Source organism: Dermacentor silvarum, chromosome 4, assembly GCF_013339745.2.
Source record: "Dermacentor silvarum isolate Dsil-2018 chromosome 4, BIME_Dsil_1.4, whole genome shotgun sequence".
In the NCBI taxonomy this organism is placed as follows: Eukaryota; Metazoa; Arthropoda; class Arachnida; order Ixodida; family Ixodidae; genus Dermacentor; species Dermacentor silvarum.
The window spans coordinates 51688190-51716129 of NC_051157.2; the positions used below are offsets into that span (position 1 = coordinate 51688190).

Sequence of the window (27940 nt, forward strand, 5' to 3'; positions counted from 1 at the left end):
TGGCGCCTAGCACAATGGTAAGGGAACAGTGCGAGACATCAGTGACCTTGACTTTTTCCTATCGCTTCGCGACCCTGCGCCGAAACAAAACTCCGCGTAATCATAGCCCGAGCAAATATAATAAGAAACTGAAAGAGACTGTACGCTGTCGCCTGGGGTGGCCAGATTAGGCGCTATTTTGAAGGCATCGGAAAGGGAGGGTGTCGCGAAGTGTTTCCAATGCGCCCCTGACCAGCTTGGAAGCTGTCTAGACGCGAGGAATCGAGCTTGCCGATATAAGCAACGCCTGGAACCCACTCCGCGCACATGTGGCGGACAAGGCAGGCGGCGGGGAAGTGCGAGCAATTTTCATACCTTGCGCGGCTTCGGCAGTTCGCAAACTGACTACCACTGAGAGCGGAGTGGCAGCTCAGGTATGGACCAAGCCCCACTGCAATTTTGTGATGAACGCTTAAGAATATGCTACCGAGTTGTCCCGATTGTCAGTACCCCCAACGTAACACTGCCCGGTAGCTACGTGGTTGATGATCCCTCGCGCAGTATTGTGCACCGACTCATTGAGGTTGGGCGGGGCACCCTCGATCTGTCCCATGTGGGATGGATACCAGATGACTGTGTGTGGCTTGATCTCCTTGCTTCCTAGTATCCCTAGGGCCAGCTCGGATATTATTCCTTTGGCAAATGCCCGAACGGCGGATCTCGGGTCACTGTATATTGTTGTCCTCTTGTCGTCCAATAAGGCCATCGCTATTGCAGCCTGCTCTGCGATCTCAGAGGACGTCGTCCTAATCGAGATTGAGTCCACGATTTGGCTTTCATGGTCTACGCTAACCGCAGTGAAGGCTCGTCCATCGGCGTAGCGCGCTGCGTCTACGGAACTGTTCTCCGAAGCCCGTTCACGAAGCTTTTCTAGGAGGGCCGTCGCGCGCGCCCGACGTCTTGCCACGTTGTGTCCCGGATGGACGTTTCGTGGGATCGGGGCGACAGTGATGCGGTCCCGCTGCTCTCAAGGGATGCTGCAGAACTTTGTCTTGACTACTGTAAGGGGGGGGGGGGGGGGACACCCAGCTCCTGCAGGGTGTCTTCCAGCTTATGTAGTAGATAGCCTGACGAACTGGGCTCTCTCCTGCGCTCCCGCTATTTGCTCTAGCGTGTTATGCATGTCGAGTTGAAGTAAGCGTTCCGTGTGTTTATATGGGAAGGCCGAGAGCTTTCGTGATTACCTTCCTGATTAATGCATTGAGCTTATGCCGCTCCGATCTTTGCCAGTTGTGCATGGCTGCGACGTAAGTGAAATGGCACATTACGGACGGATGTGCCAATCTCACGAGGTTATCTTCTCCGACTCCTTGCTGCCGGTTGGCCACTCTTCCTATTAGTCTGATGGCATTGTCCATCTTCTTAGTGAGTCGCAGCACTGTCTGGTTGTTAGAGCCACTCGACTCGACCATCATGCCGAGAATCTGGGTGGCATCCACCCTCGGAATATAGCCTCCGTCGTTTGTGCGTAGCTTGATGTCGCATTCGGCGAGTGGCTTCCATCCCCTTGGGGCCTCTGCGCTTGGGTCGATATAGTAGCAGTTTCGACTTGTGCCAGTGGACTCTAGGTACCTTTCGGTAGCATTAATCGCCTCTTGCAGGGCCGTCTCCTGTCCGTCGCTACCTCCCGTACACCAGACGGTAACTTCGTCTGCGTATATGGTGTGACTGATACCGTCGATAGCAGAGAGTCTCCTGGATAGACCAATCATGGCGAGGTTAAAGAGGGTTGGGGATACGACTGCCCCTTGTGGCGTGCACCTAGATCCCAGCTTGATCACGTCTGAAGTCAGGTCCCCGATCTTAAGGGTGGCTTCTCTGTCTGACAGGATCGATATCGTGTAGGAATGGAGGCACAGGGAAAAAGGTTATTACCAATGGTCACGAAAACGGTCACGATAGCTTGTATATATATTGTTGTCGGAGGAAGGCATCGTTAGGCATGTCGTTCCAACGTGGTGCCCCAAAGCCTCAGCGGAATCTAGGTGAAGAATGGAGTAATAAGAGGTAGGAGGAGGTGTCCAGCAAAGCGATGACGTTGACGATGGCGAAACGCTTGCGCGAGCCCACTATCAGCCATCATAGTTGTCTGTCGCTGCACCATTTTCTGTGAACACTATGAACATATATCTTTACTATAATTTTTATTTACGTTACGATGCTATAGAGGCCATTTATAAATTACAGATAAACTCCTCGCCATTATAAAACTAAACATGCATGTATTTTGTTTCCGCTCGAAGTATTTATAAGGTAAATCAGATTAAATGCCAGTGCTACAGAATGGTGTCGTGTTCCTCTCATGCCACTGAATTTAACCTCACCTCACATCTCAACGCAATAATAGTTACATCTCAGCTTAAATCACTGTGCTATGGTACAGCACACATTCAAAATCCAGTGGGGAATGAGGTAGCGATAATGCCTAGAGATTTTCGATGATTATTTAATTACTAAAGTGCCTCGTGCCTTCGTGCCTATGTAAATGGGGCGAGGCCCAATGTTGTGGCCCATTTCATGAATCCTCTTGTGCCGCCCTTTTGCGCAGAGTCGAGGCATCATGAAGCCACTTGCAACGCTGGCCACAGTGCTGGCCGTGAGCTGCTTCCAGCTTTCTCTCGGCGAGACGGAGAAGGAACACAAGCTCATTGAAGCGAACAATGAATTCGCCATTCGGCTGCTCAAGGTGCTCCCAAGCCCACCGGACGACAACGTCTTCTTTTCGCCGTACAGCCTCTCGACAGCCCTTGGCATGACCTTTATTGGGGCCAGGGGAGCCACGGTGCAGGAGCTCGCCCAAGGGCTCGGGTACAGCGCGGCCTCGCTCAACGAGAGTGACATTCAAGAAGGTTTCTCCCACCAAAACTCCAGGCTGCAGGCTCACGCCCGGCAAGCTGGCCTCGAAGTGGCCAATAGTGCCGCGGTCCAGGAGGGCTTCAAGGTCCTCGACAGTTACTACGATGCTCTAAATCGCACCTTCAACGCACACGTCTTCAATGTAGACTTCCAGCACAACGGTCAGCAGGCAGTGGACACCATCAACGAATGGGTCAAGCAGGCGACGCACAACAAGATCGACAAGCTGTTTACTGAACCTCTGGACACCGACACGCGGCTGGTGCTCATGAACGCGATACTCTTCAAGGGATTTTGGGAACACGAGTTCGAGCCCAGCCACACGACGAAGCACGTCTTCTACAACGGTGGCACCCAAGGTGCTCAGGTGGACACCATGTTCTTGCGGCACATTACCAACCGCGGCTTCTCGGAGCCGCTGCAGTCGAAAGTATTGGAGCTTCTGTACCGTGACAGCAATTACAGCATGGTCATCGTACTTCCCGAAGTGCGGGATGGCGTGGAAGCTGTCAAGCAGGTTCTGACTATGGAGAAGCTAAACGCAGCCATTGCGTCGCTGAGGAGCGACGAAGTGGCCATTTCCCTTCCTAAGTGAGTGCCCCCTTGAAGTATATTTTGCAGCGAAGCTGTTAGTCTCTAGTTGGTCGGGATTTTTCGTGGGGTGGTCACCTAAAGCAAACGGCAGCTGTAAGGCGTTGTATTTAAGTTTCCGTGTAACATAACTTTGTTTTCTCGTATGTTCAAATTACAGTCCGATGCTATTATGTCTGCAGGCTGTCTGTAAGTTATATCACGAATTTTCAAGACACAATTTACTTTTAAACATTCATTTAGTCCAATAATGCACTTGCGCTTGACGGATAGCCCAGAAGAATGAGGATGAATGCTGCACTTCCACACACGTGCGTGCGCGCGCGACGTACTTGGCTAGTGGTGGTGGCGCTTGATGATGATAATGAAAACGTTTTATTGTATAACGTCGTCTAACGTTGGCTGTGCTTGCCTAACGTCAGCAACGCTGTACATCCTCTTTCAGTGGGTGGAATGGAGGCGGATTTATTTTAGGGCCGAAGCTCCTTAGGGTGTGGGTCTGTCCCTCCTCTGTAGTATGTAGTAGTAGTAGGTAGCCACGTCTACTTTTATGAAAAAAGAAAATGTGGTTGATCCCTCTTATATAGGAATCGGTATAGAACACGAAAGTGAAACGTGTCTTCACAGAAGTAGTGTAATGTTTATTGCACATTGATATATAATGTCTATTGGTGTTTTGTGGCTAAAGCGCCCTTAGGCGTTGATGCACCCACGCTGACGCCTGGTGGCACGTCGCCTCCATCACGACTACCAACGTCGATGACCATGAGCAACCGTCGTGCATATGGAAGCTGCACTACGCTGCACACGCTAGCACAACGCGAAAGACGAAGCACGTAACTGACACACTAATACAACGCGCAAGACAAAGCACGTAACTGAATCGTCACCGAGTCAAATCAGCGCGTACAGCGCGTCGTAATTGCAGCCTCCGCGATCAACTTCAGAAACATTTTCAGAGCTAATTTCGGAGGCCACGCTCCGCTGTGCTGAGTACGGTGAACGCCACTACCAACGCCACCTAGCAACGCCACCTAGGTGGCGTTGGTAGTGCTTCTTGATGCCAGCGTCCCTTCGAATGCTGGCATCGAGGCGTCGTAGTGGTGAGACCACCGAAGCGTTCACTGTCGGTGCGCTTTAGTGTCATAATGCAGTACTTCTCTTTTCTGCTCGTAGGCGGCGGCACCGCCCCGAACAAGAGCGCGGGTACACGGAGGAGTGTTAGATATATAAGGCGCGTCTGTGTAGCTCTCTGCAAATGCGTTTGTGGCGCAATGGGTAAACGCTCGGCGATCTATCGTCGCGGACCGAGAGGTCGTGGGTTCGATTCCCAAATTTTGCACTTTTTCTTCTGGTTTCTTTCGTTCTATCTATTTCCGTGACGGAAATACGTCAGTGAATGGACCCCGGACTTTCGTGTTAAAAAATCACAGCATATCCACGGGGTGAATGATGATGAGTGGGCGAAGCTCCGGAGGGAATCATCGGATCTCCCGCTTAAGGGACGCTAGCACAAACGCGTTAGAGACGTGCAGTACTCTCTAGTAAGGGGGAGCGGCCACAGCGTCTTACGCAGCCATTTACACATGCCGGAACGTGCACCGCGTTTGCCGACGCCATCACATGACTGCTGAGAGAGTATACCCCCCGTATTCATAAACGCTCCTCGACTTGAACTTGACTTGCCACCGCCTTGGGCAGCGCGTTCGAAACGCGTTGAAGGCGGTGGCAAGTCAAGTTCAAGTCGAGGAGCATTTATGAATACGGGGGTTATACTCTCTCAGCAGTCATGTGATGGCGTCGGCAAACGCGGTGCACGTTCCGGCATGTGTAAACGGCTGCGTAAGACGCTGTCGCCTCTCCCCCTTACTAGAGAATACTGCACGTTTCTAACGCGTTTGTGCTAGCGTCCCCTTAAGCGGGAGATGGTGCAATTATAATTAAGGGCGCTGTTATAAAATAGGAATGACGTCAAATATGGCGCATGTCATTGGTGGAAGTCAATCGTTCGATTTAGTGCGGCGAGACTGGGCAAATTACACGGAAGATTCACGGTTTACCGATGACCCCCTCCGGAGCTTCGCCCACTCATCATCATTCACCCCGTGGATATGCGGTGTTTTATTTACTTGTCAGTTTTAGAGACTCGGAACAGAGCATACTTGGTGGAAGTTAAAGTAGACAAAATTTAGTAGTTACAATTTAGCTGCAATTTATAGGCCAGTAACAGTTTCGAAACTCTGGAAGTAAAAATAATTTTGTCTTTTTTCCGTGCGATATGCAAAGGCGGCACACCTGAAATTACCAAGTATTCACATTCATTATCAACAAAACAAAACAAAGTAAAACAGCAACCAGCGCGTTCACCGCGCGTATTCAGGCAAATGAAATTTCATAGTTGTTCTGTGGATAATTCCGAATGAGATGTCACCAATCTGCATTTTGCTATGTATTTGTATTTTTTGTATTTGAATGTTAATATTTTCCCCCTACACTAATGCCCCACAAGGGCGCTGTAGGTACTGTAAATAAATAAATGTGTCCACCTTCTGACCTGACAAAGCGCCGGCGTGCTAGAGCTTAGAAACGCATGCGCTCCTCGCAACGCGCATGCCGATAGACAGAGCTTGGCTTGGACGCATCGGGATTAATCAAATACTCATACAGGCGCGCGTCTATTAGCGTTCAAGACGTGGACTCTATATTTTCGCGGACTCCCAACTGGACGACGTCAGAATGTTTTAGTTGCTCTTTCGAACTGCCGCAGCGTCTTCTGTTCAACGCTGGCTTCCACCGAAATGCGACCAAGATTCAGTCGCGCGCCCTCGGGCTTAGCAGCGCAACGCCTAACACACTACGCCACCACGGCGCGCGTTTTAACGCGACAGCGTTAAGGGGCCCGTGTCGCAGAAAACCCGGCGTCAGCGTTAAACATCGGCGTCCGGCGTAAATAATCAATTAATCATGCCGAACCGCATCATCCCGAACCACCCCGACCACACAGGCTCTCCATGTGGCGCAAGGCGTTAGTGAACAAAAATTGAGTTTCTCAAAGTAAAATCCGTCAGAATAATTGCATAGTACGACTTAACCACAACCTACAGCGTGATAGCATCGGATTGTAATTTGAATATACGAGAAAAAAAGTCTGATAAGCAGCCAGCGATCTTTGAATGTTATCATCGTTCCACTCCTAAAGGCGAAGCTTAAGCTTCCTCCAATTCTGATGGTGTTTCGCTGTACGGTTCTAGGCGACATGAATGGAATGTTGAAAACCGAGCCTTTCTAAATCTTGGACACGCGCGCGCCTCGAGGCAACAGCAAACAAATAATAAACTAATAACAAAAGTCCTAGGACCTTCCCATTTTGATATAAGACGGCTTAAATTGCTCCTGTAAAAATGTCTTCCCGGCAATGAGTTTGTCTGTAAAAGTGAAGCCAACTTTAGGACATCAGCGTAATACCCCTGACACACGGGCATTCTAAAGTCCTTTAGGTAAGGGGACATCTACCGGAAAGGTGTTCAAGCGCAGTGACACACGACAAAGGAGTATCTCCCTCCCGGCAAAGTTCCTTTGCGGGAAAGAAGATCGGGCATCTACTTTTCGAGCGGAAAGATATACTGTCGCATACAGCGTGCACAACTTATCAATAGAAGAAACCCTGTTACATAACTACGGTGCCCCGTAAGTACTTTTTTACCTTGCAAAATGTTTAAATTTTAGTGGTAATGCGAATTGTCGAACAATGAATATTTATTCTAGCTATACTCTCAAACGATCGCACCACGTCGCTAGCGCCGCCATGTTTAATTCCGAATATGCGCATTATAAGCTATGAAAAATGGGAAAAAATGTTTTAGGTTCTACAATCACTAAATGTAATCTACATGCGCAGCTTCTTGCAAATGTTTTCTCTCTGGCTGCTTTAACAAGCAGCGCTTTTTTTTTCGGCGTTCATTTGAGGAACCACCTAAAGAAGTTAGTGCGCTGCCGTGTGTCATCGGCGCAACTCCTTTCTGCAAAGGCTCCTTCGAAGTAACAAAAGGCGTTTCCTGCAAAGGACTTCACTTTTGCCCGTGTGTCAGGGGTATAAGCTTGGTCTTTGTAAGCTGGCTTTCCTACGTTGTTTGTTGCAGTGAAGCCTACTCATAAAGAAAAAAAAAAAACTCGGTGTTTTAATGACCCATTGAGCGAAATGCAGCTCCACTAACTTGAAACCTAGAGAAGAGCGAAGCATGCAGTGATGCACCACTAATGGGCTAATACTGCTTTAAGCAATGGGTCATAACCTCGTAAGCACCGCCTCCCGATTAAGACGAGAGAGAGAGATTGTGGTTGTGAAGAGGAAGAGAAGTGAAATTGCACACTGGAATAATGAGCGGCAACGCAGCCAGCTGTGGAAGACGACGACGACGACGATGACGAAAGCGGGAGAAATGGCCCGAGCGCGTGCCGAGCGCGAGCCGCTTGCTTACCGTGACTAGGACTACGACAAAGACGATTACGACAGGAGACGCCGACAGCCCGGGCGCGTAAGGTGCTTCGCACCTAAAATGTTATGCGAACGGAGCCCGATAACGCTATCGTGTGCCACTCTTAAAGGCGAAGCTTAAGCGTCCTCCACTTTGTTCGTCTAGCTCTCTGTACTGTGTATTAGATTGTATTGTGTATTGACGAGGTAAAACCACTGTGAGCGTGAACGTAGCTTACTCCTGGACTTCTAGTGAACCTCCCGTTAATTTCGCACTACCTTCAAGCTTTTGAAAGGAAGGTGAACTATCGCTCTCGTCCTCCGCAGCTTCATACCACCAGAGATTCAGCGGCCACGATACGCCGCCTGCCACCACTGTGCACAACTTATTACTGCTATATACTACTCACGTTCTTCGCTTCTTTCGGCGAACGCTATACACCCAGCAGTTGAAGGTGCATGTAATGTGGGAATCGTACTCAGATATTAGAGCAAAGCTGACTTGAGAATGCTTATACGCTTCAACTAGAAAAAAAAGGCGCCTCAATTTGTTATATTATTATTGTTTTAGAAAACTGCTGCATTCTTATTAAAGCAAGTAATCCGTGCCGTTGAAAGTAACATAAATGACATGGCTAGGTGTTTACGCAGCGTTCTGCATAGCCCGATTTGTGCTATGTTGTGCTATTAAGGAATTTGCTCCTCAAGCGACCGACGTATTGTTCGAAATGCGGGTTTCGAAACTGCCTTTTCTACCATAAGCTTAGGTAATTATTTGCAATGATTAATTATTCAGCATTCAATGCATTCTTTTAAAGAGTTGTAGAGACTATTGAGAAATATCCAAATATTTTTTTTCTCCGTGAAGATGGCTGCTGCGGTTTTAACTTTTCTGTTGTTCAAAGAAAGCGCGCGACATTAGAAGCCTCTTTCAATTGCCGCCGCAGGTTCAAGCTGGACAAATTGAATCCGCTGAAAAGCCACCTGACCCACTTGGGCTTGGGGAAAATATTCGGCGACGCGGACTTGTCGGGCATCACGGGCGACCACCAGCTAGTCGTGTCCGATGTGCTCCAGCGTGCTGTTGTCGACGTCAACGAGGAGGGCACCGAGGCCGCGGCGGTCTCCGGCGTCGCCCTCGTCATCCGCACTGGCACTGAGTCATTCTCCTTCACGGCTGACCATCCATTCATGTTCTTCATCCGCGACCGCAAGACCAATGAGATCTTCTTCGCCGGACAAGTGAACAAGCTCTGAGCAGGCGACATGACTGCCGTACATCATCACCCAAAACCTGTGGAAATTTCGAACAAATATGCGCGTTTTTGTGTGTGTGTGTGTGGTTATGACGAGTTGGGTTCTCGTGGCATTAGTGTGAAATAAAATTATGTTCCTCCCAAATAATAACATAAACACCGACGACTGCGTGGGACCCACCAACACCCACCGCACTAATACTACAAGCATCATAACTACGGCCGAACAGTGGGAGGCTGCTGTTCAGCTTGGACCCAGAAGAGCAGCTCTGGGCCGTCCGGATGGCCGGAGACGCCGCCAAAAAGCAAGGACTGGCCGCCGTCTGAGGAAGGGGAGGACTGGGGGTTAGTCTCCCAACCCCCGCCGCCCCCGGACCCCATCATGGACACAATAAAGTATTATCTCTCTCTCTCTCTTCAGAGCACAGCGATTTCACTAGCTCAGACTAGACCTTTATGAATAGCATTTCTAGATATTAAGGGAGCGTACAACAACATTGACAGAACATTGTTATGGTATATACTCAAGCATGAAGGCATAGATGAAGATTTCGTGAAGCTGCTGAGGGCGATATATAAAGACAATCGACTAGAAATTGTATCGCAAGGCCGAAAATGTAATGGTGTTCTGGAAGTTCAAGAAGGACTGAAGCACGGATGCCCTCTCTCTCCATTGTTGCTCACGCTTTTTGTTAAGGGCTAGAAAGACAACTGCAACACAGTGAATTAGGGTCTGATTATTATACATGCGGAATGGACAAATGGTGCAACAGAAGGTCCCCGGACTGATGTATGCTGACGACATAGCGGACAATGCAAGAGATCTACAGACACTTGCGAATATGCGTGGCAACGAAGCGACAAATCTAGGCCTTAAGTTTAGCACAGATAAATCGGGGAACATGATCTTTAATGAAGAGACGAGTAATTGCCTGGTGTCAATTCAACAGCAAGTCATACCCACAGTCGAGCAATATAAATACCTCGGCATATCCATAAACGAAGGAAAGACTTACTCAAGCACCTACCTATTTTTAATCTGAAAATAAAGGGGGAGCGTAATGCCGCAATAATGAAACATAGTGCACTTTGGGGCCATCATAAATATGAGGTGGTGCATGGAATTAGGAAAGGAGTAATGGTGCCAGTGCTAACGCTCGCAAATGCCATTCTGGGCTTAAATTCGGATATTTTGTCGGGGCTGGAAATTACACAAATATGAGTAGGTGTTTTGGGAGCCCACGGCAAAACTACAAATGAAGCAGTGCAGGGTGACATGGGTTGGGCCTTGCTTGGAGTCAGAGAAGCGCAGAGCAAAATTAGTTTTCAAGCAAGACTAAGGAATATGGATCAAAATAAATTAGCCACTAAAGTGCACAAGCATCTGTACCTGGAAAGCGTGGCCACCGAATGGAAGAAGAAGTCAAGAAAGCTGGCAACCTAATACAGGGTAATTGGAAGTGTAAATAGACAACCAGGAGTCATCAGAAATAGAATGAAACAGAGAGAGTGAATTTGAAGCAAGGAATGGAAGCAAAACAAGACCATGATGATTTACAAGAATTAGAGGAAAGAAATTAGACGGGAAAGTCTGTACGATAACGCGAAGGGAAGTGCCTCGATATTTGAGGCTCGAGCTGGTTGCCTAAGGACAAAAACATACCTGAGCAAATATTCACAACTAGATGAAGCATGTGTATGTTGCAGAAAAAATCCGGAGACCACTTAGCACATCCTAATGAAATGCGAAGAGATTCACAGAATGAGACACGTAGGTAACGTACACCTCCCAGAAGCGTTTGGATTTAAAGTGGACAATAGCATCAACCGGTCAGCAATCGAGATAAGCAAGAGACGTTTAGAGCATTGATAAAAAAAAAGCAGGGAAGAAATTGATACGACCGGATCCGTGAAAGGCATAGGTAACATGACAAGGTAGATGGAGAAGTTTTGTGGAAGCAAAAAAAAAAAAAAAAAGATGAACAAGATGAACAAGATGTATACAAAAATGCTAGAATGAAAAGCATGTATAGCATACCTGAGTAACTCAAGCAGGCTAGGTTACTATTTGTCAGCGCCCCGTTTCCAATGGGATACCAGTAAATCATCATCATCATTCACAGTTGTAGTAATCCGTGGCCTCCCGCAAAAGCTTTGCAGAAACTGCAACGCTTACCTTCCTACTAACTTGCAAGTTCAGAGAGAAGCTAGATAGAATGGTAGAGAGGTGGTAGGGTGAGGAGGTAGGGAAATGGGGCAGAGAATGGGTAGAACTGACGGAGTCGCGAAACGAGTGAATCACAACCCTTGCCCCTGTTCGCTCGCAGTTCCCATACAGATTGGGAGAGGGGATGAGGGGGGGGGGGGGATTTGAAAGGTGGCGTGAGAAGACAAGGAAACACTACTGCGAGACACGACAGCGGTTGTGGGGAAACGGCAAGGTATGTTTCTGCGATTTCTGAAAAATAAACACCATGCAAATTTGTAAGGCGGACAACTTAAGCAGGACGTGAAGAAGCAAAGCCGCATTAAAGCGCACCGTAGGACCTAGACGACACTACAGAAGCGGTCGCACTTCGAATCAGCACTTCTGCCCTGCCGCGCAGCAACGCACCCGGGATCTCTGCCGGGGGAGGGGGGTGTTGACAGTTTGCCTTCGTTTGCCAATACCATCTAGACAGCACTAATTTCAATTTCGTCGCTAGAAATTGTCAAACAATGCGCTTTTTGTGAGTGTGCAGACGATTGCGCGTCTTACATATTCGTTGCAGTACTCAAAGGCGCAAGGAAAGCAAAGGGGTTAAACAAAAAAAAAAAGGGGGGGGGGTTAACTCGGCCACAGGGGGGGGGGGGGGTTACAACCCCCGCACCCCCTCCCCCTCCTCCGTCGGTGCGCCACTGCTGCCGCGGTAGCTTTGCGGCAATGGCATTGCTCGAGGTCGTGGGTTGGATTCCGACCGCGGCAGCCGCATTTCGACGGGGGCGAAATAAAAAACGCTCGTACTCTTAGATTTCGGGACAATGTTAAAGAACACCAGGGTGTCAAAATTAATCCGGAGCCCGCCACTACGACGTGCTTCATAAACCGATTGTGGTTTTGGCACGTACAGCCCCACAATTCAATGAAAGTTTAAAACTTCGTCGTCAACATCACGACTATTTATTGTGATGTTGCAAACAGCACAAAAGGATTCGCTTACATCGATTCCCACAGTGCGTGGGATCCATATAATTTTTTCTTCTTGCTTTAAAGATAAGTCTTTGGCCTAAACATTCGTCTTTAAAGCATTTATGCATCTTCTAGATAACTCAATGCTTTTGTTATATTAACGGGAATTAAGCTGAAATTGGTCACCGCCATAGATTTCCACTCCGTCTAATGCTTAAGTGATACGTTATCGGCGCTTGATCGCATTTCTAACAAGAGATGTCAGTTCCAGGGAGCACCCCTCCCTTCTGCCTTCCAAAGTAAAACAGTGTACTAAGAGGAAAGCTCACATTAGCAGTACGCAAACCTAGTGTTCATTTGAAGAAAGCAAAGCCAACAGGCCACAGCCCATTAGGAATCCATAGGCTACAATAGAGGATTTCAAAAGCTTTGCGAGAAGCAGTTTCAGATAAACTTTTGTTGGCGAGTTCTTTTTCTTGTTCCCTGGTGAAATGGCGAAACGCATTGCGGGGGGATGGGCCATGAGTCGTAGTCGATCGACCATGAGGGTGCTGAGCGAAGAAAGAAAAATTGTTCATCTCACGTGCAAGAAGGAAGAATGCAATTGATTCAGTTCGTGCTGTAGAAGTATAGGAAGAGGAGGAGCACAAACAAAGAAAAATAAATCCGAATTCGCCCTTAAAAGATGTACTGACGCTACATTTTCGACCTTTTAAGCATGAAATGCTTTTAGCTCCCGTTGTCCGACGACCTTCAAGTGACCTTGAGCCAAAAGCCAGAGCCGTTATTCGGGCATCGTTACGAGAATAAAACGAGATCATCCGGGAAGCCAGTCAAAAAGCTAAAAAAAATGTGGTCTCTGGTCCCCAACCGTTTGTACAGGACCGCATTACATACGCGAGTTATTGCCCAAACAAGTTACAAAAAATATTGCTTCAGAGTTCTTCCGAGTTCACAATATCACTCAAGCTGGGACTTGAGCTAGTACGGTGAAGTTTTATTTGTAATTTCCTATAGCGACGTTCAATAGGCAGACACTAGGGCACCATACACTTGATTGTTATCTTTTGGCGCTGAGACAAGGTTGCCTGTGCTCTTTTGAACGCCAGCGGGCCGTGAGTTCCCCAATTAATTCCGAGATTTGCGCGCGCCAGCTAACCAGCTGGGGGGCGCACATCTCGTAGGCCATGATTCCGCAGCGCGGGTTTTGGTTCGCCTCGAGAGATGGCGCCAGGCTGCGTGAATGATTTCGAGCTGGCAGGCGCCTAGATGACAATATATTTGCGTTGACTCCCATTGTCATCCCCCATTGTGACCCTCTTTCTTCCCCTCTTCCCCTTCCCTTACGTAGAGTAGCAGGCCAGATGTTCCATTTTCCGGCCGACCTCTTTACATTTTCAAATCATTAAACTACTTCTTCAAACAGTGCAAGTAGCCCGCAAGGAGTCTAGAAGCCTCTATGGTTGCTTTCTCGATGTATCAAAGGCGCACGACAGTTTTCCTGTGACCACCTGTTCCATCGGATGGCAGATATCCGCATGCCTGAAGTATGGATTGGTATGCTACGCCGGCTCTACAAAGAAAACACTGTCGTTGCACGCTTTGACGGAGCCCAGTCCCGACCAGTAGTCGTGATGCGGGGACTCAAACAAAGCTGCCCAATGTCACCGATGCCATATATGTTATACGTTTCCGGACAGGAGCGAGCGCTTATAGCAGCTGGAGTCGGCTTCCTTCAGGCACATGTACGAAGGAACCTCCGTGACTTGAAAACTGCCTGATTTAGTGTAAGCTGATGACATTGCCTTTCTAGCAGAGAGCCCAAATGACCTTCAACAGCCGGTCGCACTCTCTGCGACCTACTTACACCACCTCGACCTCTGCTTTAATACCAAAAAATCTGCCGTGTTGCTGCTCTCGGGCCCACAACCCAATGTCAACATATACCTGCCTGGAGGTCAGCTAATGCAGTGGGCCACGGAATACCGGTATCTTGGTGTGGTGTTCAGCACGATAAGCGACTTGCTGACGACGCCTGAAGAGAACCTGCGCAAAACATCACAGAGAGAAGCAAAGGTTCTACCTCGGAAAAGCCTGTGGGGTGCAACCGCTTCCTGATTGTTCGAGATATGTGGAAATCTGTGCATATACCTGGACTGACTTCAAATTCAGTTGTCTGCCTCGCAGAAAAAAAAAAAAAAACCAGGGAATGGTTGGAGCGGGGCCAGCGAGAAGTGGGCCGTCTGGCCCTTGGTTGTCGTGGGTGCGTCGCAATCGAGGCCATTCAGGGTGATCTGGATTGGTCCACGTACCAGGCGTGTGAAGCAAGGAGCAAGCTTTCCTACGAGGGACGTCTGCGCACCTCATGGACGACTACACGATGGTCCAGGCGTCTGTTTATATGAACCTGCATAACATGCAAACAAAGCCAATGGTGCAAACGGGTCCAATTTCTGCGCCGCAAATAAGGATTTCTTGTGAAACCAGTATGCGAGGACCGGGAGTTCAAGTGGACAGTGGCCGTAAAGACACAGGTGGCTGAAGAGGAGACCATGAGGTGGCGGAATGCAATGACGGTGAAATCTACCTTGTGGATGTACAGCCCTCACAAGACCAACATTAAAATGGAGGAGCTGTACGATCACAGCGGTGGCAGTACGCTCCTCTTTGAGACACGAGCAGGAGTACTGCGCACGCTTGTGTACCGTCGCCGCTTCGACTCGTCCGTTGACCCCGTATGCCGGACATGTGGCCTGGAGGAGAAAAATCTGGAACACCTAGTCCTCCAGTGTGCCGGTTTGTGCCCACGACACACAGAGGGCACCACACTCCTGCTAGCACAGGGATTTGGGTGCGAGAATGGAGTGCTGGAACGGCGTGCGGTGGTGTCTAAAGCAGTGCGCGTAACGAAGGACAGACTGGCACAGTGGTGGCGTACGACTTGGCAGCAGCACAGTGTGACCCACTCTGAAGGGAACAGATGAATGCCGGTGTCTCAACGTCAACGTCTGTGCACCAAGATGGGCATGTGTATGCAAAAGTGCTGGGGTCGGCCCTCCCTCCTCCCTATTGTCTTTTCCTCTTCTTTTTCTCCCTTTTCTAATTTTTTCCTTTCTTATCGCCATGTGTAATTACTACTCCGGCTAGGGTACTTTAAAGGCCGTTACAAAGGGATCAGCCACAATTTATCATGATCATCATCATCATCTCCTTCAGGCGCTTCTTCTAGCTGGTCAGTGCTCTCCGTCTCCCTGGAGTCTTTCGCTGCCTGTCGTGCCGCCTTCAGCCGGTTTTCTTCTAGCTGGACGGCGTCCATATGGACCAGTGCACAGTATGGCATGCTGCGGCGTGGTGCGGTGTGGTGTGGTGGGGTGTGCGGTTTGCGAACATGCACTACACTCATTTTAAGGCTGGGGCTAGTATCATCTACAACAAATCTGCTTTGCCGGTAGCCATTTCATGCTTACATCGACTCTCGATTACGGGAGAGCCAGGATTTTTTTTTTTTTTGTATTTGCTATGAATAAATGTCATCAACTTCGAAACCACAGAAAATAAAGAATACTGGGAAGTCTCCAGAGAGGCCTAAATAATTTACTATAGCAGCTAGTCTACAAACTAGTTTCAGTTTCGTTTCCCAGGTCAAGTGTCATACGCCACGACGCATAAGGTGGTCACAAGGTAGAGGAAAATTGCAGCCTTTTGCCCATCTCTGCACCTAGTTCGGTCGTCTGCTATGCTGCTACTCGTTGTTTGGCACGATCATTATTATTATCGTTAAGCATGTTATCATTAAGCAGGGGGCCAAGACCTCGCCAGGCTTTGTCGCCTTTCGTCCTTGCCACCCGCAGGGAAATTTTGTATTATTCCTGCAAAATAAACATGTTTGATTTGATTTTATTTGACTACTGGGAGTTTCACCTCCCACTGCACCTTTTTGGAGGTAGAGAAAGAGGGGGGGGGGAGGGGGGCTAAGCACAAATTTCGACGACATATTTGGGGCTCTTTATTGTGCACCCAAAGTAATTTACACGGAAGTTATCGGATTCTGCCCGCATCGAAATACGACCACCGCTGCTGCAAATCGAATCCGCAACTTCGTGTCCAAAGGAACTACGCCATAGCCACTAAGGCATAGGAGCCGGTCCTTTCTTTTCTTGCCATGGTGCTACGGTCATTTCAGAGAAAACGAATTGCTTAAAGAAAATAAAAAGCAATCGTGCGCATCGTTTCAGATGTTGTGACAACCGAGAAACGCTACTGCGTTTGAGCCATTTTATCTGTCGCCAGGAAAGCTGTTAAGGCTGTTATCAACCTGTTCTCATACTCTCTCGAACCAAACTGAGGATCTCATAAAATAATGAACAGGAACCATCGATGACGACCGTCGATGTAAGCGAATATCCAAACTGCCGTTCACTATAGCCGAACGCTCTTCACTATAGCCTTCGCTATATTGTTGCAGTGAGAATAGTTATTTCGGTATAGGGTTTGTTGTTTCATTTCCTAATTGCGGATAGAACAGAGCCGTTAACCAAGATATCTGTATCAGTATGGTACACGCAAAGTGCTCCAACACAGCATCTAAATGACGCGCCAAAGAGGATCGGCAATATGCCCGCCACTTCATTTTGCGAGAGCACCTTTCCTTTGCATCGGAGGTTTTGTTCAGGCGGTGAATGTCTAACCACCGACCAACACGAAGACGGGCCAAAGAGCCAACTAAAGTTATTCGCATTCAAAGACACCAGAGTTAGTCTGCGTAACTCACCACCAGCATACCACGATTACAACGACCGCATCACGGCAATGACGAAGCGTGTTTACGCACGTACGCTGCCTAGCCCTAAATTTCACGCCAGAACACGCACCGAGGTGACTTGGCGCCCGACATCTCAGAGCCGCCCACCACGCCATAGCGGTGACCTTAGACTTCACTGATCTGCATCACCAGCTTTGAAACTGCACTTTTAGCAACTAACTGCTCAAACTTTACAGAACAGCGGGACTTGACATCCCGATTTGTGAGTAACTTGAAGCGACCTTCGATAACCGACTACCACGGATGCCTCGTCAGTGCAAGGAGATTCCCGCGATTTCCGAGCGGATTCATCTAGAAGACTCGAAGGCATCGAAGAGCTAGAATACACCATTTACGCAGATGACGTCACGATATAGTGTACTGGAGGCAGCGACGGAGAAATATAACAAAGATTATAAGAAGCCGTAAACGTCACTGAAGACTATCTCATCCCAATGGGACTCCGATGCTCACCCAACAAAGCGGAACTACTACAATACAGACCTATAAAAGAAGAGACCGCAAACACAGGGGATGGATTCCTCCTGGGGAGAAAGATATAACGCTCTATACCAGGAGCAGAAGCGTCATCCCAAGGGTGAACTCCATCCGGGTCCTGGGCTTGGTGATAGAAGACAATGGGTCCAATAATCAAACGATTCTACGTATCGCCAAGAAAGTGGACAACGCAATCAGGCTTATCAAAAGAGTAACTAACCGCCGACATGGGCTTGGAGAGCACAACATCGTTAGACTGCTTCACGCACTATGTCACTATGTACTTGTCACTTCACCTACGTAGCATCCATGCACGAGTGGCAGACATCCGAAAGAGACAAACTCCATGCCTTATTAAGGAAGGTAATCAAGGTATGTACCCGGAAACCGAAAGACTCATGCAACTAGGGATGCACAATACACTGGAGGACATAGCCGAGGCACAAGAAAGAGCCCAGTTCTTTAGACTCTCTACCACGCGATCAGGAAGACAGATCCTCAAGCGAATTGGAAAACCAATTACACCAATAAATAATAATCATAAAGAAATTCCCAAAGGTCTGCGGAGGAATATCACAGTCATGCCTGTTCCAAGGAATGTTCACCCAATTCATAACGTGGACAGAAGGCAAGCCAGAGCCAAATCCCTGCTAGAGAAAACTCAAAATCAGGCTGAAGAATGCTCGTTCGTCGACGCGGCTTTCATGCCCAGTAGACGAGCTTTCACAGCAGTCCTTCTGAACGGCAAAGGTGAACTCGTCAACTCGGCTTCCACGTACACCACGCAACCAGACATTGCAGAACAAGTAGCCATCGCATTGGCACTTTTAGACCAAAAGAGATCCAGGATCCACAGCGATTCTAGGGCAGCCGTCCAAGCATTTGCCAAAGGAGTTACCTCTAGACAGGCCCTGGCAATTCTCGACGGAAAGGTCGTCAAACCCCACACGATCATCTGGTTTCCTGCTCATATGGGAGAAATCAACGGTGCTCCCGTGAACCTCAACGAATCTGCCCACAATGCTGCACGAGGACTTGCCAACCATGCAGCCACAAGGCAAGAAGATGCTGAGGTTCCTGATTGCAAGGACCACCTCCTCACGTACAACGAGCTAACTAAGCACTTCTACCTAAACTAAATACACCTCAGGCCATTACGCTAAGGCTCTTACAAACGATAACTTATCCGAACCCTCTATTAATCAACAAGATCTATCCGAGATCGATCAACACGATCTATCCTACAACATGCGATAAATGTAACGACACCATAGATCTTAGTCATATGCTCTGGCGTTGCTCCACGTTACACAGCGACAAGGACAGCACTGAAGAGTGGTGGGACGCAGCTTTACGCAGTTTCACATTAGATGAACAGCTATGGGCAGTCCAACGGGTCCCACGAAGCGGCCGATAGGCTAGGCCTTTCGGTCCCAACGTGGGAGCGGCCCGCTTCGGGCTAGGAAACTAGCGTGACCCAATGGACCATAATATAGTTTTTCCATCCATCTATCCATCATCATGGTCGACTTGACGTCCCACTGCGCCGGCGGTTCCTAATGTGTCCCCTCTGCTTTCGAGGGTTGTGAGATCTGTTCGTCCCTCCTGCATGATCTTCCATGTTACCGGAAACGCTGCAATAATTCTTCCGCGTGTTCCTGCGTTCCTTTCTATTTTTTTTTTGTAAAGCGTCGTCTTTCTCTTCCTCGAGCTATCAAGACGTGTCCATCTTTCTACCGCGAAAGCGACGGGAATTAATTATTAGACCTCACCGGAGCCGACGCTGACAAAATGCACGTCCCTCCCTTTAAAAGATCTGGATCGCGTGGTTTGTCGGCAGCACAACCCCTTGTATCTAAATGCAATGTCCGACATTCACCGTATGTGCACCTGAAATGACACCTGTCGCGATAATTCACCATAGTTGTACTCGCATAAACGTGGAGATCGACTCACATTCAGCGTTTCTGCCATCGTCTGGCCACGTCACTCAGCGTGATTCAGCATGGAGGCAAGCCAAAAAGCCGAAGGCTATGCATGCAAGATATTGGCGCCGGTGTTAATGCCGGTGTCGGCTGGCGTGCTCAGCGTCTCTCTGCATCGATGTGCAGAAATTCGAAAGCCGGAACGCCGATGGCAACATGCCGGAAAAATCTTCTTCGTCATCATCGAAACCAAGGTTTATAGAGTGATTGAAAGAGCGTAAATTAGAGCTGGCGCTAATTGACAGCTCAAAAGAGCTCGCGCAATTCTCCGTTTCATCGGGAGACACGGCACTCAGGGTCCGCAGAAACGTTCAACGCATGTCGCCCGCGTCGCGCACACCGCCGGGAAATAGCGACAAACGGAAATAAAAAGCCAAACGCGTTTACAAAAGAAATCAACGCCTCCAAAACTACGCGCACTTGGTAGCGGTTGCTAAGAATGGGCTTCTGTTCAGTTATGTTTAATTAATACAGCGTTGGTGTGAACAAATAGTAATAATAATTGCGACACATTTATGCGCCAACGGAGAGCGATATACGTAGCAAGACACGCAGAACATAGTCGCTATAGTCTTACGTGACGTCATGGCACCATGGCCGCCGCTAATCGTGTTATTTGACTGTAAGTTAAATATAGAAAGGTTCAGAAGGCTCAAAATTGCCTTAAAAGAACACCGTTGTGTTTTATTGCGTTAGCAATTATATGGACACTCCAAGCGGATTTCTGCCGTTGGCGTCGCCGTCGCCATGAGGTTCCGTATAGAGTTCAACGGCGATGAAATCGTCGCCGCGCGCAGTATGCTGTATGTGCGAGTGACAGCGCGCGAGGTACGCGCGCTTTCACGGGGAGCCAACGCACGGCGGAGAGCAAGTGCGACTCCTTCCCTCGCACGAAAGGACGGGGGGGGGGGGGGGGGGGACGGAAGGGAGGGAGGGGAGACGACGTTTAGCTGCGGCACCAAATGCGTATTTATATAAAAAACGTTGCGAGGCGAGAAGGTGGTAAAGACTTCCGACGCTGCTCGAGGAGTGTCCCGTTCTGATCTCGTCGAAAACCTCCGAGCCGCCGGGCGCCCAGAGGCACCGGCAACAGTCAACAACGCCGCACGCGTTCAGGCAAACGCGGGCAAAGCGCCGACGGCGTCGACAACAGTTCTGCGCGTTGCTGGTGCTGCTGCATGTCCAACTTTATACAGCTGATCAAACTACTATCCTTACTCCGTATAGCTCTCTACTAATTTGCAATCGCAATTGATGCATCGCCTCTTGGGCGAAACTGCGACACTTTCTTTGACAGGCGCAATCACATGACACGTGCCACAGTTTATAATGTTTACAATATCAACGGACAATTCCTTTAAGGCACCCGCCGTGGTTGCTCAGTGGCTATGGTGTTGGGCTGCTGAGCACGAGGTCGCGGGATCGAATCCCGGCCACGGCGGCCGCATTTCGATGGGGGCGAAATGCGAAAACACCCGTGTACTTAGATTTAGGTGCACGTTAAAGAACCCCAGGTGGTCCAAAATTTCCGGAGTCCCCCACTACGGCGTGCCTCATAATCAGAACTGGTTTTGGCACGTAAAACCCCATAATCTAATTCCTTTAAGGCAGTGCAAATACCGAAGTTTTTGACGTAGATAGAAGCTATAAAAAAATTCCTCCTCCATCCCGCCCTGTTAAAGTGGACGTACAGAGAAGCTGTTGCCGACGTCACACAAGCGCCACCACCACAAGACGCCGCAGCGTCGAGATCCATGTAGCGCTACGACTTCGTTCGCGCCCTTTCCGTCGGTGCTTCTACGCCACGGCCCACGTTCGCGGCGTCCATACGCTTGCGCGTAACCCGCGTTCACGGAGTGAACGTCACTGTAACGTGTTAACAATCTTGCCGTGATGTCGATTGCGGCCGCAGCACACTCAACGCTACCGATGCCACGGACAGAGCGCCCACTCTTCAAGGACATCATGCGCAAACTTTCGTCACGCGCGCACGCAGGTGTGCCAGAGTGCAGCATATATCCTCATTCTAGTAGACCCTCCGCTTGGCGCAAGTGCGTGATTGAACTAATTCAATTTCTCAGAGTAAAGTGCGTCACAAAATGTGTAAAGCACGACTTAGCATGATACGACGATAGCATCGGATTGTTAGGGGCGAAGCTCCTTATAGCGGCACCCGTTCGTCCCCGTCGTCGTAGTAGTAGTGTGTAACCAGTAGTGTGTAACCAGTCTGAGAAAAATGAGAAAAAAATTCCGAAGTTGTGTCCGTAGCGCGGAATCGAACCAGGGACCCCTCGCTTCCGCGCGCGCGGCGTTAGCCCACTACGCCACGAAGCACACATAGACACAAAACACCACGATAGCAATAAATACCCAACATTAACGAAAGGCCGCGTTTCTAGCGCGTTTCTAACGCGTTTGTGCTAGCGCGTTACGGCCCGTGTAAGAAGCTGGTGTAAGACGCTGTGGCCTCTCCGCCTTACCTTCAACGCGTTTCGAACGCGCTGCCCAAGGCGGTGGCAAGTCAAGTTCAAGTCGAGGAGCGTTTATGAATACGGGGGGTATACTCTCTCAGCAGTCATGTGATGGCGTCGGCAAACGCGGTGCACGTTCCGGCATGTGTAAATGGCTGCGTAAGACGCTGTGGCCGCTCCCCCTTACTAGAGAGTACTGCACGTTTCTAACGCCTTTGTGCTAGCGTCCCCTTAAGCGGGAGATCCGATGATTCCCTCCGGAGCTTCGCCCACTCATCATCATTCACCCCGTGGATATGCTGTGATTTTTTTGTAATTTAAACATACGAGAAAACATAATTCTGTTACGCGGAAACTCAAAATTACATTAGCCCTGGAGACGAAACTTTTTCTTTGTCGACGCGACGGTGTAGATGCAAAGACGCAAAAAAAAAAAAATTGCTGGAGTAGCCATATACAACTTCGCTGTAACAGCTCTTCGAATGACAAGTCAAATAGCGAATACTATATTTTTTTTCCTAGGAAAACGCTCAAGGAAAGATTGAGGCCCAAATAATTGCAATGATGGCTCATATCCAAAAAGTACTGATCAGCACTCGTAACGCCGTTTACAAGGACAGGTCTTGCCATCTGTGCAGCTTCTGAATGAGCAACAAATCATCATGATTTGTGTAAAGCGTCGAGTCCTTGTACAGCATTGCTGTAGATATATATGCTGTCTATACCTTATGGCTTTCACTTGGAGAGGGGGACGAGGAGGCTAGTTGTAGGTACGGGCGGATTTAGCAGTACCCACAATATGAAACATGCAGGGTGTCCAAACTCACATGCACCAACATCAGCTTGGTTCTGTCCAGCTACGTGGCATGGCATATTTTTTAATCTTGGTCCATGTTAGTTAGGACACACTGTATACCGCCTGTATACCAGTGACCAGAGTTGTAGTACAAAAACGTTTGGTGTTACAGCTTTTGCAGAAATTTCAGTGGTTCCGATGGTATGGATGCAGTGGCACCTTTTGCAACTCCGCCGTAGATCACAAGTTTGACGCTGTGAAAAAGCTGGAAACGTGCTTTTGTTGTTTTTATTCACCGGCACGTACTACAAGTGTGATATAAAGCATCTAGGATTCTCACGCCACAAAATTTTGTTATGTACGTGCCACATTCAAACATAAAAAACGTTGTAAAATTTCTCACAATGCGAGAAATATTCTTCCATCGCATGCCTTGGCAGCGTGGTATGCTGCGTGCGATACGAGAAAATCAAGACTAAATGTCTGAGCCAGCAGTCTAGGAGCGCGAGTAACTCAAGCCGGTAACAAGTTCCTTTGCCAGATCAGGCTTTAAAAAATCAAAATAAAAGATAATAAACAGAAAATGAAATAAAGTTTAATGCGTTCAACAACCTCATTAAGCCGAACACGTGGGGAGTGAAAAGCGATAAGGAAGCGTGAAAGGAAACGCTAGGACGTTTTGAAGTCAGCAAAGCACTCTGATGAGGCACATCCCAGGAAAAAAAAAAAAAAAAAAACTGCCGCGAAGAACCGGCGCCTAGCACAAGGGTAAGGAAACAGGCCGAGGCTTCAATGACCTTGACTTTTTTTCTATCGCTTCGCGACGCTGTGCCGAAACAAAACACCGCGTAATCATAGCCCGAGCAAATATAAAAAGAAACAGTAAAAGAGACGACATGCTGTCGCCTGGGGTCGCCAGATTAGACGCTATTTTGAAGGCATTGGAAAGAGAGGGTGTCGCGAAGTGTTTCCAAGTTGCCCCTGACCAGCTTCGAAGCCGTCTCGACGCGAGGAATCGAGCTTCCCGATATAAGCAACGCCTAGAACCGGCTCCGCGCACACGTGGCAGACGAGGCAGGCGGTGGGGAAGTGCGAGCAATTTTCATACCTTGCGCGGCTTCGGCAGTTCGTAAACAGACCACCACTGAGAGCGGAGCGGCTGCTGAGGTATGGAATAAGCCCCACTGCAATTTTGTGATGAACGCTTAAGAATGTGCGATCGTAATTAACGTACATCTATTGCGTTGTTTATACGACGTAGGCACAGGGAAAAAAAGTTACCTTTGCTATAATATTTGTTTCCGTCACAGTGCTAAATAGGCCATTTATCAATCACAGATAAACTCCTCACCATTCTGAAAAAGTATGCATGTATTTTCTTTCCGCTCGAAGGATTTATAAGGTAAAACAGATTAAATTCCAGTGCTATAGAATGGCGTCGTGTTTCTTTGACATCACTGACATTCACCTCACCTAACAACTCCACGTAATGATAGTTAAGTTTCAGCTTAAGTCGCCGAACTATGGTACATCACAAATTCAAAATTCAGTGTGTAGTGAGGTAACGATAATCCTTAGAAATGTTCAATTATTATTTAATTAATGAAGTGCCTCTTGCCGCTGTGCCTCCCTAAGTATGGTGGGGCCCCGTGTAGCGGCCCATTTGTTCAATCCTGTTGTTCCACCCTTGCGCGCATGCAGAGTCGAGGCATCATGAAGCCACTTGCAACGCTGGCCACAGTGCTGGCAGTGAGCTGCTTCCAGCTTTCTTTCGGCCAGACGGAGAAGGAACACAAGCTCATTGAAGCGAACAATGAATTCGCCATTCGGCTGCTCAAGGTGCTCCCAAGCCCACCGGACGACAACGTCTTCTTTTCGCCGTACAGCCTCTCCACAGCCCTTGGCATGGCCTTCATCGGGGCCAGGGGAGCCACGTTGCAGGAGCTCGCCCAAGGGCTCGGATACAGCGCGGCCTCGCTCAACGAGAGCGACATTCAAGAGGGTTTCTCCCATCAAAACTCCAGGCTGCAGGCGCACGCCCGGCAAGCTGGCCTCGAAGTGGCCAATAGTGCCGCGGTCCAGGAGGGCTTCAAGGTCCTCGACAGCTACTACGATACTCTAAATCGCACCTTCAACGCGCACGTATTTAACGTGGACTTCCAGCACAACGGTCAGCAGGCAGTGGACGCCATCAACGAATGGGTCAAGCAGGCGACGCACAGCAAGATCGACAAGCTGTTCAATGAACCTCTGGACACCGACACGCGGCTGGTGCTCATGAACGCGATACTCTTCAAGGGATTTTGGGAACGCGAGTTCGAGCCCAGCCAGACAACTAAGCACGTCTTCTACAACGGCGGCATCCAGGGTACACAGGTGGACACCATGTTCCTGCGGCACACGACCAACCGCGGCTTCTCTGAGCCGCTGCAGTCGAAAGTATTGGAACTTCTGTATCGTGACAGCGATTACAGCATGGTCATCGTACTTCCTGAGGAGCGGGACGGTGTGGAAGCTGTCAAGCAGGTTCTGACTATGGAGAAGCTCAACGCAGCCATTGCGTCGCTGAGAAGCCTCCCGGTGGCCATTTCCCTTCCTAAGTGAGTGTCGCCTTGCAGTACATTTTTACTTCTCAGTTTTAGAGACTCAGAACAGAGCGTACTTGGTGGAACTTAAGGTAGACACAATTTAGCTGCAATTTATAGGCTAGTAAAGTATGGAATATCTCGAAGTAAAATTAATTTTGCCTTTGTTCCGTGTGACGCACAGGCGGCACACCTAAAACGACCAAGTACTTACATTAATTATCAACAACACAAAAGAAAGTAAAACTGCACTAAGCAACTTCACCGGTCATATTCAGGCGCATGTGTCCAGCTTTTGACCTGACGCGGCACTGGCGTGCTAGAACGCTCATTGCAATGCACATGGCCATGGGCACTGAGCTTGGTTGGACGCATCGGGATAAAGAAACTACCGATACAGGTGCGCGTCTATTATCGTTCAAATGGCGTGACATTTTCGTGGACTCTCTACTGGACGGCGTCGGCATGTTTGAGTTGCTCATTCGAACTGTCGCTGCGCCTTCTGCTCAACGCTGGTTTCCCATACGCAGTACAGAGAGCAAGACGAAACACCGCGAGTGCTAACTTACAACAAAACAAACGCTGTGAAACACGAGCCACGCATGTGTATACATCAAGGTTTTATCCGCAGGTTTAGGCTATTAATTAACAAGGAAATAAAATATGTGGAACAAGGCTCCATGTATACATGCGTAACTGTTTGACAGAGCGACAGCTTGTCGATGTTTACTTAGTTGCAAGGTAGCGCCCGCTACCGTGCAACTAAGTCGCGCTGAAATCACGACTTGATTATGAGGCATGCCGCAATGCGGGACTCCAGATTCATTTTGATCACCTGAGCTCCGTAACGTGCACGTTATACGGGAGTTTTTGCCTTTCGCCCCCATTAAAATGCGGGCGCCGCGGCCGAGATTAGCAGCGAAACGCCAAAGCCACAACGTCACCACGGCGGGTGTTGTTTCGTCTAGTTCTCTGTGCTGTGTATTAGACTCTACACTATCTTTGACGAAGTAAAACCACTGTGCGCTTGAGCGTAGCTCACTCCTGGACTTCTAGTGAAACTCCCGTTAATTTCGCACTATACCTTCATGCTTTGGAAAGGGAGGTGAACTGTCGTTCTGGTCCTGCGTGGCTTTATACCATCAGGGGTTTACCGGGCACGATACGCCGCCAGCCACCACTGTGCACAGCTTACTACTACTACTCACGTTCTTCGCTTCTTCCGGCGAACGCTATTCATCCCGAATGTTGAAGGTGCATGTAGTGTGGGAATCGTAATCAGACATTAGAGCAAAGCTGATTTGATGATGCTGATACGCTTCTACTAAGGGAAGAAAAAAAAAAACCTCGAAATGCTATGTTATTATTATTTTCGAAAACTGCAGCATTTTTATTAAAGCCAGCAATCCGTGCAGTTGGCAGTAACACAAAGGCCAGAGCTTGGTGTTTACGCAGCATTCTACATAGCCTGATTTGTGATAGGTTGTGCTATTAAGGAATTTGCTCCTCAAGCGAACCGACGTATCGTTCGAAATGCGGGTTTCGAAACTGCCTTTTTTACTATACGCCTAGGTCAATATTTGTGATGATTAATCAATCAACCTTCAATGTATTTTTTAAACGCAACACTTAATGCAGGAGTTGTAGAGCCTATTCATAAATATCCAAATATTTTTCCTCGTGGAGATCGCTGTTGCGGCTGTAATTTTTCCGTGATTCATTGAAAGCGCGCGACATTCGAAGCCTCTTTCGATTACCGCCGCAGGTTCAAGCTGGACAAACTGAATCCGCTGAAAAGCAACCTGACCCACTTGGGCTTGGGAAAGATATTCGGCGACGCGGACTTGTCGGGTATCACGGGCGACCGCCAGCTAGTCGTGTCCGATGTGCTCCAGCGTGCTGTGGTCGACGTCAACGAGGAGGGCACCGAGGCTGCGGCGGTCTCCGGTGTCGTCAGCGTCAACCGCATCGGCATTGAGCCATTCCCCTTCACGGCTGACCATCCATTCATGTTCTTCATCCGCGACCGCAAGACCAACGAGATCTTCTTCGCCGGACAAGTGAACAAGCTCTGAGCAGGCAACATGACTGTGATACATCATCACCCAAAACCTGTGGAAATTTCGAACAAATATGCGCTTTTTGTGGCTTGTGAGAAGTCGGGCAATCGTGGCATTAGTGTGAAATAAAAGTATGTTTCTCCCACATAATAGAATAAACAACTCCGACAAGTACGGGGACTTGGTCACGGTAAAGGCTGTGAGTGGGAGGGAGTCTGCCGTACAACCACGCAAGGCAGGCGGTCCGCAATTACCCATCCTAGTCAATATGAATCCTAAGCTTTTAGAATGACATATCACCGTTCCAGTAAAAGAAGGCGCTGCGCCTGCAAACAATCTGCAAACGGTAAGTCTGCGTT

At 48.7% G+C, this 27940-nt stretch overlaps 1 protein-coding gene across 5 annotated transcripts; it reads left to right on the forward strand.

Moving 5' to 3' along the window:
* On the forward strand, window positions 1–27725 carry LOC119450022 (intracellular coagulation inhibitor 1). 5 transcript variants are annotated; one of them, XM_049665575.1, is made up of 4 exons: window positions 1–17; window positions 2588–3412; window positions 25463–25536; window positions 27287–27725. In XM_049665575.1, the coding sequence occupies exons 1-4, from the start codon at window positions 15–17 to the stop codon at window positions 27594–27596; spliced, it is 1212 nt and encodes a 403-aa protein (XP_049521532.1). In that variant the 5' UTR covers window positions 1–14; the 3' UTR covers window positions 27597–27725. The 5 variants fall into 5 exon arrangements, with proteins under 5 accessions (XP_049521532.1, XP_049521531.1, XP_049521533.1 ...); XM_049665574.1 differs by having other exon boundaries at window positions 2588–3382; window positions 25433–25536; XM_049665578.1 differs by lacking the exon at window positions 1–17 and adding an exon at window positions 252–413 and having other exon boundaries at window positions 2588–3382; window positions 25433–25536.
* Window positions 27726–27940: the final 215 nt, after the last annotated feature.

Coding starts and splice junctions, on each gene's coding strand:
- LOC119450022 (XM_049665576.1), top strand. Junction 3,487..27,286: donor GTGGCCATTTCCCTTCCTAA/GTGAGTGCCCCC, acceptor TTACCGCCGCAG/GTTCAAGCTGGACAAACTGA.